This window comes from Alosa sapidissima, chromosome 23 (genome assembly GCF_018492685.1).
Source record: "Alosa sapidissima isolate fAloSap1 chromosome 23, fAloSap1.pri, whole genome shotgun sequence".
In the NCBI taxonomy this organism is placed as follows: Eukaryota; Metazoa; Chordata; class Actinopteri; order Clupeiformes; family Clupeidae; genus Alosa; species Alosa sapidissima.
Window position 1 is genome coordinate 3023555 of NC_055979.1, and position 16979 is coordinate 3040533.

Sequence of the window (16979 nt, forward strand, 5' to 3'; positions counted from 1 at the left end):
AGTCAGAAGCTCTACAGTCACAATGACAGTTCTCCTAAGAACAAGTAAGGCAGGTCATCAATGATTTGCTTTACAAATGGCAGGTATCTGAGACCAAGATGACAAAAAACACAACAAAGAACAGAGCAGAAAGAAAGAAGGAAAGAAAGACAGACGGACGGACGGACGGATAGAGACAGATTGAAAATTCCAAGAGGTCATCGTCTAAAAATATAGCTGCCCTGTTTGTGGCGTGAAGGTGCTCCAAGCGAAAAAGCCGTGGCGAATGGTTTTCTGTTGACCTCAAGGTGGTGGTGACTGTGTCCAGTGTAAATCTGCAGTTTGGGTGAGAGTCTGCGCTCATGTGAGCAGGCTTTAGAAAAGAGACAGCTCAAGAGAGGGAGGCCGCAGGGCCAGGATAGGATAGAAAAGGATAGTATAGACACACCCCAAAAAAGTAAACTCACAGAGTTTGATGGCAGCTAAGGCAACAGTTGCCAAGTACAATATAAGCCCATGTATATTGCAACACAACTATATATTAATTTAATAAAATACACAATATAGCTCTTGTACACGTAACAATTTGGCTCATATGCACAGAAATTGCAGTAAAATCAATAAAAAATATGTCATATTTGGATGTAAACACATTGAATCAGACACATTTTACACATTGAATGATATAGTGTATAAGTGATCATGTGAAGGGACATTTCCTTTTTTCTCGTTTTTTGAATCTTTTTTTGTTTTCGTTATGAAGGCGGTAGCAGTGTCCACAGCAGTTTCTTAAATAAATAGCTTACCATAAACTGCAAATCAATTTCAACACACTTTTCACCCTCCAAATGTCCATCCTGCTTGTGTGCTGGATTTCCTTTTTTCTTTTGACTCTTTTTTTACAAAATGTATAAATATTTTGTTAATATCTGGGCACTATACAGTATAAGTTCATATATATATATATATATTTATCTATATGTATATATAGATATATCTTTTCACAGTCAAGGAAATATGTCCCTAATATACAGGATTGTGATTGCCTTTTGTTTAATGTTGGACAGGTATGCTGCCATGGTGCGCGAAGAACAAGTAGCTCATGGTAATGAAGTATTTCACACGATAGACTCAAGACTGACTGGAATGTTCTGTTATGTCGGCTTTGCACACATAGAAGGGCAGAGAAAACACAGTATACACACGTGACTAGAAATGATGGCTGAAAAATGGTTACATTTCATTTGAAACCCCAACCCCCAACCCCACTGCTCAGAACACACCTCCAACCGATTATCCCCCCACCCCCACCAAAGTTAAGCCCCCAACTGTTTTTGTGTGTCCAGATATCATTTGCACTTCAAACACTGATATTACAAAGTCAGAAAAAGATAGCGTGTTTACAGTAAAGGAAGTGTGTGTGTCTGTGTGTGTGTGTGTGTGTGTGTGTGTGTGTGTTTCGGTGTGTGCGTGTGTGTTTCGGTCTCTGGGTCTGGGTAGCTCTAGACGTGTGTAGTCGGATCACCTCCACACTTGGATGCGACTGGCAGAGTCCACAAAAGGGTGTAGTCAGGCTATGCCCGTCTCCTATGACCGAGCAGTCTTTTGCAGAGTCTCTCTCTCTCTTTCTCTCTCTCTCTCTCCCACACACACACACACACAAACACACACACATACATACGGCAGAGGAACAGTTCTGAGCTGGTGGGCACTTTGAAGAAAAAGCTTGCAACAAAAGGAGCCGTTGTTGGCGTGTGTGTTGTGTGTGTGTTGTCCCCCTTGGCCCCAACTGAGCAGAGCAGACAGTCACAACAACAGCTCCTGTCCGTAAGTGTGTTCTCCAGGTTTTCTCCCTCCTCCCGCATTAAAACCTTTCAGGTTTTTTTCGTTTCTAAAACCTTTCTGAGGCAGTGGAGATGTTGTTTGTCCTCTGCTGGGGTGGGGTGGGGAGTGTGGGGGGCGGGGGGGGTGTGTGTGTGTGTGTGTGTGTAAGGTGGATGAGCATCCCCACAAGCCCACTGCAGTGTGTGCCTTTGGTGGAGTCCTTTACCCGAGGGAAAATAGTCTTGTCTCTTTGTAGACTTTGTCCGTTGAAAATTCCGCTCGTGTTCTCCCATATCTCTGTCCAGTTCTGTGATCCCTTTCTCTTTTTTCCTTTTCATTTTTCTTTTGAGAGAAAATGAAACATGGCTTCAGTAGTGTCCGTACCGCGGCCCGACATGCGGCGCCCACCTCACTTCCTGACAGGGGTGCTCTCGTTGGTGCGACAGTCCTGCAGCAGTTTGTCGATGTCGCGCACCACCTGGTCGGCGTCCATGCCATCCCGGCCACCCCTCTCGCCCCCGACCCCCACACTGACCACCCCAGCCATGCCTTCCTCCATGCCCACCTCCTGGCTTATCCGGGAGCGTGCCTCGGCCAGCACCTTGGCCACTGGGTCAGTGCTGGCCCCCTGGTGCTCGCGGCCGTGCTTGCTGGGCGACAGGTACTGGCCCTCGGGGCCCAGCTGCTGGTGGTGGTGGTGGTGGTGGCTGGTGCTGGGCAGGCCCTCGGCGCCGTCCCCTGGGGCCTTGCAGGTCACTGAGGAGCTGGAGGAGGACAGCGGGGAGGAGGTGGACACGCAGCAGCCCTTGGTGGGACTGCAGGAGGCCGAGGGCACCTCCTGGAGGAGAGGGCTGAGCGCGCGCTTGGCCTTCAGGTAGGGCTTGACGTTGGCCACCAGGATGGTGTGGTCGCGCCGCTCCTTGCCAAACGTGCAGAAGGTCTTCTTGCCGTTGGGGTTGATGGTCTCGTAGGTCTCCGTCTCCACGGCGACAGACTCCATCCCGGCGGGGACGAAGACGTTGGTGCGGTAGTCGGAGCCCTCGGCCTGGGAGCCCGCTGGGAACTGGGGCATCCAACAGCGGTCCGAGTGGCCCAGCACACGGCACTCTTCTGTGCAGTTCACACACTCTTCCTCAGTAGCTGCACCAGGACAAAAGAGAGAGAACAGCAGAAGAGAGAGAGAGAGAGAGAGAGAGAGAGAGAGAGAGAGAGAGAGAGAGAGAGTTGGTTATTTTAGGGTATTCTTCTTTTAAAGCTAAAAGCAACATATTTCTGTATGGACTTACAACACCATAAAGAACATAATAAGATAAAGAAAACAACAACAACGAAAGACAATGTGATAAAAACACACACACACACACACACACACACAGACACACTATGCAATTATATAAAAGCTGTTTGTGCGTTTCAGGGGAGTTGGGGGTACCAGCTGGTTGACTGAGTTTTGTATTTTTTCCCCCTTTCCAGGGCCCTGATCAAGGGAATGGCCTGAGCCTCGGCCAGGAAAACAACAACGGCTCACTTTTGGCAAAAGGGCCGCTCCGCTATCATAAATTTATGTCACTGGGCTTTGAAGCCCTCCCGAGGCAGCCCAGCCTCCAATGCAGCCAAGCGCCTTGTGCAATTTTCTGTTTGTGACGCTTTCATCTCGGCTCTGAAGAGACCACATTCCGGATTATGCCGGTTAGTTTTTTTTGATGGTGTGTCAAATGGATCCAGGACTAGGGGAAAAAAAGGTGTGTGTGTGTGTGTTTGTGTGAGTGTGTGGGGGGTGGGGGCTGCACACAACTCCACCTTTTTCAGGAGAAGGGAAAGAAAGAGTGAAAGGGCTGACAGAGGATGGGGAGAGTGGAGGTGAAGAGGCACAGCTGTGCCCCTGCAAATAAAAGTGTTCAAAGTTGTTAAGTAAAGTGAGACTTCAGTCACTGAGCTGTGGGAAGCACAAAGATATGTACTATAAGCACACACACACACACACACACACACACACACACACACACACACACACACACACTTCCGGGCTTCAGTCATCTTTGCATGCCAGAACCACATTCAATGATGTCTTAGTAAAACATATGAAATGTTAATAATATATGCGATGATAGTTATTGCAAAATGGTTGCAACTACTGCTGATGAGGAGAAATGAGTGAGAAGCTCCCACTCTCCCCTCGTCTCTCTGCCTCTCCCTTTAATTAAAGGGCTCATCTGCTGTGAGGCCTCTCCCTGCTCTCTTATTTGGGTTTGTTAATATGTTTATTTATGTTTATTTATTTATTTATTTATTTCACCATGTGTGTTTATTTATTTGTTTATTTGCTTGTTTGATATCAAAGTGCCTGTGTGAGACACTGGCATGAACTGCCTTGAATTTGTGTTGTCTGTTTGCACATGCTCTCTCTTTCTCTCTCTCTCTCTCACACACACACACACAGACAACACCATTTCTCATTGTGAAGGGTCTTTCATACATGCAAAACCACTGTCAGCCTGACATCTTGCTGTATTTTGTTAAGTTATGTTTAGCTCAAGTGAGAAGCACACACACACACACACACACACACACACACACACACACACACACACACACACACACACACACACAAGATCCAGAAAGTGGGCCTCTGGAGGTGGAGCCCATGTAGAAGAGAGTGGCGTGTCGGGGGGCTGCCACAATACACGGTCTCCGCGCGGAAACAAACGATTAGTGTGTGACCTTATTATCATCATTAATCATGCTCGCCACGGCGACAGCTCCAAAGGCCAAGGAAGGTGGGGTGAAAAACGAGCCGCTCCACACCGCCGTGAACTTCCATTGTTGCCGCGGCGACCGCAAAAGAAGAAGAAGATGAAGAAGAGAGCAAGACAGACAGAGAGAGAGAGAGAGAGAGAGAGAGAGAGAGAGAGAGAGACCAAAGCCTGGCCTCTGGCGTTATGACAGGACAAGAGTCGGGGCTGTGCACAAACGTCCAGTGTGGAGCACCACAGAATGAGAATGGGGAAGGAGATGGGGAAGAAATGACAGGTTTTAGAAGCTGCGTGCTTCAGATGCTGTCTTTATGTAAAGGGGTGCACAGAAGGACAGAGAAACTATTTTGGAGTGTGTGTGTGTCTGTGTGTGTGTGTGTGTGTGTGTGTGTGTGTGTGTGTGTGTGTGTGTGTGTGTGTGTGTGTGTGAAGATTGACTCACTGCTCCTCCAGACTCCAACAGATTAACTGATGGGCTAACATGACATGAGAGGACGGTGGCAGTGGCAGTTAGCTCTAGCAAGGTGACAGGTATCTCTGCATCTATCTCTGTGTGTGTGTGTGTGTGTGTGTGTGTGTGTGTGTGTGTGTGTGTGTGTATGTGTGTGTGTGTGTGTGTGCGTGTGTGTGTGAGACTGTGTGTATGTGTGTGTGTGTATGTGTGTGACTGAGTGTGTGTAGGTGGGTAGGTGCTCAGGCAATGTCACAGCTGGTTGATCTCTATTGAACTGCTGGGGGTGTGTACTTGTGTGTGTGAAGACTTGAAAGTGTGTGTGTGTGTGTGAGAGTGTTTTTGTGTGCGTGTCACAGGTCAGTGCAGATTGCCCAAGGGCCTGCTTAGAAGTGCCGAAGATGTGAAATGACTGAGGGGCTACAGAAAAGGAGAGGGAGAGAGAAAGAGGAGAGATGGAAAGAGAAGGAGACAAAGGAGGGTTGACATTTAGGGATGCTGCACGGTCTTATTGAAAGTAGGTGGTGGTAGAGCAGTTTGGTCTATGATATACAGCACCTGTCTTCCTCTCTCTTTCTCGCTCTGTCTCTAAACACACACACACACACACACACACACACACACACACACACACACACACACACACACACACACACACACACACACGCATGTACACTTCAGTTTCTAGAGCTAAATCAAGATCATAGACATTATTAGATCTACAGCACAAGCATGACAGCAGAGTGAAGTGTGTGTGTGTGTGTGTGTGTATGTGTGTCGAGAAAGAGAAAGAGAGAGGGAGAGGGAGAGAGAGAGAAAGAGAGAGAGGGGAAGGGACTCCTCACCCACAAGGTCATGTTGCGAACACACACACACACACACGGACATGCACACACACCCCCACACACACGGACATGCACACACACGGACATGCACACACACACCCCCACACACACGGACATGCACACACACACACACACGGACATGCACACACACACACACCCACACACACGGACATGCACACACACACACACACACACACACACACACGGACATGCACACACACACACACACACACCCACACACACGGACATGCACACACACACACACGGACACACACACAAGGTTTCGTCTGCATCCTCTCTCTGCCTTTTCCTCCCTCACACTCGTCCCTTCCGATATGAAGGCATAAATAATCCATGCAGACACCACTCTCTGTGGCCGGTGGAGGGGAACCAAGTCTGGGATAGATTACTCCTGCCTGGGCTAAAGATGCATGCACGACCTTGAGCAGAGTGCACAAGGGCCATGACGATCAGGGTGACGTGTGATGCTGACAAAGGCCATTCATCCGCTGTCTGAGGATTCATCATGCCGTAATGAGCATAAACAAGACGTGTGTGTGTGTGCACATATACACTCTCTCTCTCTCTCTCTCTCTCTCTCTCTCTCTCTCACACACACTTTTATACACTGTATAATCACTCACACATACACACATAATGACTCACATGCACATAACCCCCACCCACACAACCACCCACACCCACACCAACCCACACACACACACACATTGATTCACAAGCACGCGCCAAACACGTACACACACTTACTGTAGTGGCACAATTATTTACTATTTATGCTAATGTTCCTTTTTTGCCTCTCAGGCGCATAAATCTAGAGCTGGTTGTGGTGCTGATCTATCAGTTCTGGACACACGTGACCCGCCAACCAACAAGCTCCATTCAAGTCCAGCTCAGGTCCACAGGGGTTTCCATAGGACCAGCCCTCAAGGAGGTCTAGCTCTGCAGTGTCTTGTTTTGGAAGCGCTTTATTTGTATTATACATTTGATTTGCTCCAAGTTGTGTGTGTACGTGTGTGTGAGTGTGTGTATGAGAGAGAGAGAGAGAGAGAGAGAGAGAGAGAGAGAGAGAGAGAGAGAGAGAGAGAGAGAGAGATACAGACAGAGAGAGAAAGAGAAAGGGGGAGAAGGAGAGAATGAATAATTGCTAGCGCAAACCAGACTTGTTCATATAATCACTCACACATACACACACTGATTCACAGGATAATGTGTGTGAAGCTGTGAGAATGTGTGTGGATGCGTGTTAATGACAATGTGTGTGAATGTTTGAGAGTGTGTTTGACAGAAAAAGGCAACAAGGGCAACGGTGTGTTTTTAGGCACAGACACACACACGGAAACACAGACACATATAGACACATATAGACACAGACACACACAAACACACACACACACACACACACAGACACAGTACTAAGCTCCTGCCAAATCTTTTATTAGCGTCTCATTTTTCATGCCGCCACAACTACCACCCGCCCCAATCCCATCACCGTATCCCACAATGCCACGCTGCAATCGGCTCAGGCCCCCCACTCTGTTTGGCCGTCAGCCCTCTCTCCCTCTCTCTCTCATTCCCCCTTCCAGTGTCTCTCACTCTCTCCATCCATCTCTCTGTCTTTCCATTTCATTTTGCACCCTACTTTAAACACACACACACACACACACACACACACACACACACACACACACACACACACACTGTCCTGTGTGGTGAGCAATGTCGGTGCATTGTGCCAAGTAAATAAATAAGCGTGCGAGGAGAGGCTCCATAAAAGGTTGATGACAATGAGGAGCCGGCTGGAGCCTCCGATGAGCACAGGGGCTGTCAGGGAGACGCTTTATTATGGGATGCTGCTGAGGCTGGTACACAGGAGAAATAACTCAGAGTGCACACACACACAGAGAGAGAGAGAGAGAGAGAGAGAGAGAGAGAGAGATATCCTGCTTAGGGGTCAGTGGTACTTCAGTGTTCTGCTAGATTACACACACAGAAGCACACACACACACACACATACACACACACCCACACACAGTGCTGAGATTACATTTCCTTCATTACACAGGAGCTCTTTGTAACTGCACACCTTAACACAGTACCTCAGGGGCCGATGAATACACACAGAAATACACCAGCTCACACACACACACACACAAACATGTGTGTGTGTATGCACATAACTGCATGCAAAGCTCTTCCCTCTGCACCTTCCAAATCTTTCAATTCCTGGGGATCTACCACCGACACCAAGAGCCTTGTTTACCTCCTCTGCCATTTAAAAATGCTTCATGAGGAAGTGGATTTATTGTTCTCTCTCTCTTTCTCCCTCTCACCCTCTATATCTGCCACAAACACACACACTCACACACACACACACACACACGGTCACATACACACATACACACAGACACACACACTTTCCAGCTCTCAGCCTCTCTCTGTCTTCCTCTCTCTCCCTCTGGGCTGTCTTAGGATGAAGGATGGCTTGATTTCCCAAAACAACCCCGCCTCTCTCTCCTCTGGACTCCCGCCCTGCCTCTCCTCCTGTTGTCACGACGATCCCGTTGTGCTCCGTCACCCCGCGCTGTGACTAACGACCTGCTTGCACCGGGACCCGCACGTCTGTTTGTGTACGTGTGTGTGAGTGTGTGTGTGAGAGAGAAAGAGAGAGAGAGAGAGAATGAAAGAGAGAGAGAGAGAGAGAGAAAGAGAGAGAGTTTATCCTGTGGCTGCAGTGCTCTAAAACAAGCTTGCATGACGAGGTACCCCTAACAGGATTTCAGCTGTTTAGCGCGAGCTCATCTGAGGGCCGGAGGTCCACTGCGGCGTTCTGCTGGGGGTCCACTGCTGCAGGACTGCGCTACAGTTGCTGCGCCGGACCTTAACACACTCGAGTGCCACATGCACTTCACTTGGCAGCACAAAGAGCATGTTAGATAAAGGACACGAATGCTCGGCGGGACACTGGGATCTCAATGGGACCAGCTATTTACATTTGGAATAGCTTTTTCAGCAGTAAGCCTGCATGGAATGTTGTTATGTTATTAATTAGAACACAGCTAATGCAGTTTCTAACTATGGGATGTAGCCTAGCCTGTAGGTGCTTGGAGTGTGTGTATGTGTGTCTGTGTGTCTGTGTGTGTGTAGAGGTGCCTGGCTGGCATCAATGAGTTTACACCTGTGTCCTGGCATACTGGGGCTCAGTTGGGAAGATGGTGAAGGGGGGGGCAAGGCAGCAGGAGGAGTGTGTGTGTGTGTGTGTGTGTGTGTGTGTGTGTGTGTGTGTGTGTGTGTGTGAGGGTAATGATGTCCCCCCTGAGGGCGGATTGGGTGGCAGCTGCAAACTTTCCACGGGCGATGGCGACAGGCTGTGGCCGCACCTGTTAACCCGGGAGGGGTTTGGGCTTGGCAGGGTGGGGTGGGGGTGAGGTGGGGATGAGAGGGCATCATGATCCAAATAAATCACCCATTATCTCCCTTAATGCCTGACAGGGGGGCACGCAATGCACATCATGCAGAATGGCTACTTAATTGGGGTGGGAGTGAGGCAGAGGGGGGAGGATATGACATGGAGGGGGGGGGGGGGGAGGGGTGGGAGGGAGGGGATGAGAGTATTAATCCTTCACTGACAGGACATTAACACGGCCCCAACGCACGCTGCCGGACAGACGTGTTCCCTGCTGGAAGGATCCTGTCTTGCTGAGACTTGCCTAAACACGAGGACCTCGGAGGCTCGGAGGCGGAGGCGCTCCACAGCCAGCAGCAGCAGGGAGACTCCTGCTCCAGGTCCAACTGACTGGAGCTCAGCTTTAATGCTTTATTTATATGTGCACAACATATACATTCTTAAACTAATGATCCTTAGTGGAGGCTGAGATTTGCACCGAAATTAGCACGATGTGTTAAAGTAGTACTGTGTATGTGTGTGAGAGAGAGGGATGAGAGAGCAGGAAAAGGAGAGAGAGAGAGAGAGAGAGAAGTAAAGGTACATTAACCATAGCGCTAGGCCAGATGATGTCTCAATTTTTCAGCACCATGGAGAGCTCCATCCATTGACCTAATAGCGTATCACACATCTATGGAGCTGAAAGCAGCAAAGCATCTCAGTTGCACGTTGTTTGTTTTGCCTGTGATAATCCTGCCTTGGTAGCTGTGCACCACAGCCCTTCAGAAGATGAATGAGATGAGCACACCCTTGCTTGGCTGGGCCCCGACTGAGTTCAGGTCCACTTGCCCTGGTAGGTGAGCAGGTTCCACTGAGTCCTGGGCATGATGGCGCTGGCTCTAAGCCTCGCCTCTGTCACCTCGTTTGACCGGTGAACCGGCAAAGTGCCACTGCGATGGACGTCACAACTGTGGGCCTTTTGTATCAGCAGGACCAGGGAACAAACACTGATGAGGAGGGGGTAGCGGAGGTGGACGGACTGTCTGTCTTTGAATTGCTGTGGATTTGCATATGTCGTGGGTGCATTTATGTGTGTGTGAGAGAGTGGACATGTGTGTGTGTGTCTGTGTCTTTGTGTGCGTGTGTACGTGAGGAGCAGAGGTACGTGGCAGTGTTAAGCTAAGCAAGCTAAAAACGCCTGGCTGTCTCTTGATCAAACGCTTCTCGCCCTGGGTGCTCTGGGCCTACCAGCGGGTGGCTAACGCCGGGCTAAGTGTTCAAAGACCCCCCTGGGGGGAAATGAATCAGGACCGCAAACAACAAAAAAGGCCAGGGCATGAAGGAATGCAGGACGGAGGATAGAAAGAAAGAAAGGAAAAAAGAAACATATCACACAAAATCAATGTCTTTTATGGAGCCCAGTTTTCTGTATTGAAGTCAATGGGCAGTTAAGAAAAGAGCATGTGATAGAGGGAGAGCGAGAGAGAAAAAGAACAAGAAAGGGAACAAAAGTGCTGACCAAGTGTAACCATTAGTCCCAGTCCAGGAGCACTGGTCCAGATAGTGACTCTGTTGTACTGGGGAGGTGTGGACACAGGACTCTAAGAGCCGCCCTGCGGGGAGCAAACCCTGCCCTTTACCCAAGTCCACACTAACCTTCAGCCACACAAGCTCAGTCCACACTAACCTTCAGCCACACAAGCTCAAAGAGAGAGGGTGGGGGTGGATAAAGTTTCATGGATCGCTAGACTTTTTCCATCTCAAGAAGTGTGTTGTGTGTTTACCTTACCTTAATATTGTATATATATATATATATATATATATATATATATATATATATATATATATATATATATATATATTTACTATGTGTACATGCTGTTGTTATATATGTGTGAATATATGTAGACACTATGTGTGCATGCTGTTGTTCTATATGTGTGAATATATGTAGACACTATGTGTGCATGCTGTTGTTCTATTAGTGTGAATATATGTAGACACTATGTGTACATGCTTTTGTTGCATTCTTAAGGGGTTTGCTTGTGTTGCATACTTGTGAGTCGCTTTTGTTAATCAGCATCTTCCACATTAATGAATCTAATGCATGTATTAATAACACATTGTCATTTAAATAGATGAGTGTGCGTGTATGTGTAAGCGTGTGTGTGTGTGTGTGTGTGTGTGTGTGTGTGTGTGTGTGTGTGTGTGTGTGAATGAGTGTGTAAATCCTGAGCCTTTTGTGCTGCGTATTTCTGTCTTTTTAGAGGCCCTCTTGGGGGGACATGTGGTGCAGTTTGAAGGCCAGCATGGAGAAGCACCGGAGACGAGTGTCTTCTTTGATCTCAGCGCGACGCTGCGCACGGCCAAGCCTCGCTCGCACGCCCTCATTACAACATCAAGGTGACGCCACGCTGTCATCAAGCCACGCTGTCTGCGGCAAACAGCGCCACTTGAGCTGGCACTGCCACCATCACCACGTGCTAATGGATTACAGGGCCACACCGCTAACCAGCAGCCCTCCGCCCAAGCCCCCACACCCACTGCCAGGAACACGCTGGGCTAGCCGTGCTGGTACAGAGACATGCTAGCATAGAAACACACCAACACTACACACGCCACACTACAACAGTTTACAACTGAAACGGCACCTCTCAATAATACCCCATGTTCCTAATTCTTATGTGCCGTCCTTAAGGCATCACATTTGTCTGTAACCTGAACAGACCGGTAGGTCTTTTATGGCTTTTTGTCATTGACTGGGAGATCAAGTGCAAATGTTTCTGCTTTACTGTGTTCCAACTGCTTCTTAAATCACTTCAATATCTGACAAAAGGACCCTAAACAAACTGATCAACATCTTGGACAATGAATGTCATCCGCTCTACAGCACTACTAAAAAACCAAAAGAGCTTGATCAGCTGGAGACTTCGCTCACTGCCATGCACAACTGAAAGGCTGAGGAAGTCATTTGTTCCTAGGGCCATTAAACTGTTCAATGCCTCACTAAAGGGAAGGAGAGATAGACTTATCTGCTTAGTCTGTCTGCCTCTCCACCCTCTCCATGTTTGACTACTGACTGCCCACTACTGCTTTACTACTGTTTTACTACTGTTTTACTAATGTACACAACTTAATGGTTTCACTACTGTTTTACTGCTACACTGTTTTTCATGCTACAGTATATTTGCACACATGATCAATGGCTGCGGTCAGGCTTCTGCTACAATACTGAAACGAATGGCTATAACCCTATTACCTCAACCTGTTCTTGCACTGAAATAGTTTTTTATTTTACCTTGTCTACATTATACTTTACTCTCCTATTTGTCCATATTATTTATACTGGTCTCTAGACCCTACTCTTGCACTGCTGCACTGTTGGACTAATGTTGGACTACTTTTTGCACCTTTACCATGACACTCACTCTCTTGAGCACCTTGCCATGCACACATAACTAAAGGACTATGGTTGGACTACTGTTTGCACCTTCACCATGACACTCACTCCCTTTAGCACCTCACCAGTCCCGGCCCTGTCACTACAAGCGTCTTATGCTTGATCACCCTCAAGCACATTGGACTTTCTTAATTTCACTTATATAGTGTATTTAGTATTTAGATTTGTTAGTTCTCTTATCTTTCTTATCTTCTACTGTCTTTATTGTACAGTGGAGTTTAGTTATATGTTTATACTTATACTTATGTTTACCATTTCTGCTGTAAGTGCATGTTGTGTGTGATGTCTGTATGCTACTGAGACCCTTGAATTTCCCCTTGAGGATCAATAAAGTATCTATCTATCTATCTATCTATCTATCTATCTATCTATCTATCTCCAACTAAAGCTGTCAGAGAACTAGACAGCCCTCTCCCTGCCCCCACTCTTCTACTGTTTACACCTTCAACACGTTTTGGAGGGAAAACAACCTGAAGGGAAAGTACCTGAGGAGGACAAGAAAAACAAAATCGTCTCGCGTCCGGGCTTTTCCCCTGGCGTGTTTCAATCCAAAACAAAAGGCCTGGTTGCCGTGTGATTAGCCGTGTGATTAGCCGTGTGCTAGCGCTAACGCGAGGCCAATTAGGGCCAGCCTAACCCCTCTCAGGGCAGCAGTTGTGCTGTGTGTCTGTTTAAGAAGTCTTTAATTATGACAATCACTAAAACCATTAGCTTTTTTTTATCAAACAAAATGTTTGTGTGTGTGTGTGTGTGTGTGTGTGTGTGTGTTTGTGTGTTTGTGTGTTTCCGACTGGCTTCAAAGAAGGTTGCCAACAGGCTTAATACATTTTCCAAGAATATTATTATGGCTCATCTTGTGAAGGCCTCAGTCATGAAAAGCACACACTGGCCCTGGTCCTTTCAGCTGTGACTTGAGAGAGAGAGAGAGAGAAGAATGGAGAGAAAAGGGAGAGGGAGGGAGAGAGATAAGGGGATGACAAGAAGGGAAAAAACAAGTGAAAGAGAGAGAGGAACTGAAAAGAAAGATGTCCATCTTCAAAGCGCCACAGGACAGAAAACAGCCAGACAGCAGCAGGGGGAGGAATACACGTGGAATGACAGCTGCACATAAGGACAATCCTGGATGCACACACACACACGCACAAGCACACGCACACTCACACACACTCACACTCACACACACACACAAACTCACACACTGCATGCCCCAGCGAGTGCCTTGACTTTCATGTGGGTGATAAATATTCAGTGTGTGATGGGGAGTTGACGGAGGGAAAGAGGGAGACGCAGGTGCAGATCTCACCTGGATAGAGGGGTAGAGGAGGGGCTCGGGGGCAACCAAGGCTTCTATGGCTTCTAAAATAAACAAAAAAAGCTAGAATCCAGCGATAATCCTCGCTTTCGCTAAAGCCTTTGTAATTAGGACATGGGGGATCAGGCGCACAGTCAGGGCTGGTTTGTGTGTGTGTGTGTGTGTGTGTGTGTGTGTGTGTGTTACAGAATTACTGTTTTTTTCCTCTTTAGTCTCTGTGCCTGGCATCACCAGCCAAATAGTTATATATGTGTGAGTGTGTGTGTGTGTGTGATGGGGATTCGATGCATGGTGACACATAGGGGAGCGTCCACACCTGAGTTACATGGGACTCAGGTTTCAACCCCTCCATCACCCAACACACACACACACACACACCACAACACAAACACAATTCTCTTTTACTGCAGTGAGCTTGGCTATACACTTACTAAACAAGAGAATGAAAATGCATAATCTGTGTGTGTGTGTGTGTGTGTGTGTGTGTGTGAGTGTGATGCTGGTCTGATGAGTTGGTGACACACTGCGAACCTCACCCGTGTAGAGAAAAGCCCTCCATTTCGGTCATGACCATCTGCATCTCTCTCAGCCTCCATGCCACCTTGCCTCTCCACCGTTGACGGCACAAAGTGAGTATTAACATTTAAAGCTTCGCTCATCGGCGAGTGAGTCACTGCTTAATTAAAACTGGCAACCCGCAGCGTAAGTCCACCTTACGTCAAATGAAAAGCACAGGGGAAAAAAAGGTATTTGGATGCAATGGCAGCAAAAAAGGCTGTTTTAGCGTAATTACTCCCTCACAACCTCACAAGGGCTTTCTCATTATGAAGCACGCGTGCACACACACACACACACACACACACACACACACACACACACACACACACACACACACACGTACAGTCGTACACACACAGGAAAAAAAGTCTGTGCAACAATCAGCTATCCATAGTGTAATCAGGCAGAGCAGGGGGCACTTGAGAGAAGTGCTGGACTTTATTATTGTTTCAACACTCCTCCAGTGAAACTAAAAATCTTGACCTGTCCAGAGAGAGCAAGCGCAAGAGAGTGAGGGAGAGAGAGAGGAGAGAGAGAAGAGAGAGAGGGAGAGAGAGAGAGGACAGAGAGAGAGAGAGAGAGAGAGAGAGAGAGAAAGGCGCCAACACAGGTCAAAGTGAAAACCTCTATCTCGTTAATCTCTCTCCAACAGGAACTTTCTCTCTCTCTCTCTATCTCTCTCTCTCTCTTCCCTTCCCGCATATGGCTCTTTATCCCTTTCTCTTCCTCAGTCTCTTTGTAGAGCGACTGGACGCGTTGCGCGCGGGGCGAGTCTGTCAGCGTAAATGCTCCCTGGTGTCCGGGAGAGAGGGAGGGAGGAGAGGATTACATGTCTGTCAATGATCTGCCATTCTAGCAGCAGCACCACAGGATGCCCCAGTTGACTTAACGAGACGTTCCATTTCCTCAATAGTTCATTAATAGCAGCGGAAGGCATTATCTCTCTCTTTCTTTCTTTCTTTCTTTCTGTTTTAGCACTCCTCCTTCCCTCTCATTACATCTCTTTCTTTTCTGGTCTCTTTTGTACTGCCTGGGTCATATCTTTCTGCCTCTTGCTTGTCTTGTCTTAACCCTCTGAACTTCCTCTCGGGTCTATTCTTATTCTCATCTCTTATTTTGACTTGTATTTGTCTTTTTTACGCCTGCGCCTGCTCTGTTTCTCAGTATTTTTTTTTACTTTCTTTTCATTATTTCTGACTTTATATCCAATTTTCTTTTGCGTTCCCCACTCTCTCCACACACACACACACACACACACACACACACACACACTTCAGCCCTCTGTGTCTACATGAAACTCCCTTTCTTCCTCCCATTAGAGCAGCAGAATTGCAGGCAAGGTGACTAAAGCAAGGCCTCTCCTCCAGGCTAAGGTGTGACCTGTTAATGAAGAAGTATCCATGCTCAGGATAACCCCTGCTCCCACAAGGTGGTCTGAAATGCCCCAAGCTCAACTCACTGACGCCTGGTGGGGAATAAGGGGCGAGAGAGAGAGAGAGAGAGAGAGAGAGAGAGAGAGAATGAACAAATCAAAGGCAGAGAGGGAAAAAGTGGGGGAGAGAGGGAAGAAGAGAAAAAGGAGTGGAGGGATAGAAGGGGGCAGTGTGAGAGCAACACAATCACTCATTAAGCCCAGTCCTCGCTCTCTGGCATTAGGGAATGTATTCCTCTGTTCTGCCTTGCCTCTGCACTGCTATCTGTCGGAGCCAAACGGTTCTGTGCCATGGGCAAGGAAAGCGCTGACCTGTCAGGGTCCAACAGTTGCACTGTTCCGAGAGAGAGGGGGGGGGGGGTTGAAAGAGAGAGTGTGTGAGAGAGAAGGAAAGAAGTAGAGAGAGAGAGAGAGAGAGAGAGAGAGAGAGAGAGAGAGAGAGAGAGAGAGTTGGGGTGAGATAATTCTTCCATCATTTCTCGCTCTCTCCTTTGATGTAGCTGTAAACATGGCCGCAGGGAATAAATTCTGCTAAAAAGCTCCATCGCCGTGGCAACAGCTGTGGGATGTTGAGGCAGGCGAGGGATGGCCTCTTGCTTAAGGAGCTCCAGCACCATAAGGAGATTTTTTTCTCCTCCTCTCTCGAATTTTCCTGCCCCCCCCCCTTCAATCTGCTACTTTAGAGGAGGGAGGGGAGCAGGGGTGGTGGGGGGGTTGTTGTTGTCCATAGGGGGTAGGTTAGTATAAGTATATATACTTTTTTGATCCCGTGAGGGAAATTTGGTCTCTGCATTTAACCCAATCGGTGAATTAGTGAAACACAAACAGCACACAGTGAACACACAGTGAGGTGAAGCACACACTAATCCCGGCGCAGTGAGCGCTGCCTTCAACGGCGGCGCTCGGGGAGCAGTGAGGGGCACTTCAGCCACGGCCCACTGGTCGGGGGTCGAACCGGCAAC

General features: G+C 47.9%; 1 protein-coding gene across 4 annotated transcripts in view; it reads right to left on the bottom strand.

The window, feature by feature from the left end:
• Window positions 1–498: 498 nt before the first annotated feature.
• Window positions 499–16979, bottom strand: part of pcdh17 (protocadherin 17) — a 68292-nt gene continuing 51811 nt past the window's right edge. For all 4 annotated transcript variants that reach the window (XM_042081545.1, XM_042081544.1, XM_042081543.1 and 1 more), the window contains exon 5: window positions 499–2943. In XM_042081545.1, the coding sequence (XP_041937479.1) occupies window positions 2213–2943 (731 nt within the window). In that variant the 3' untranslated portion in view covers window positions 499–2212. The remainder of the gene's footprint in view (window positions 2944–16979) is intronic.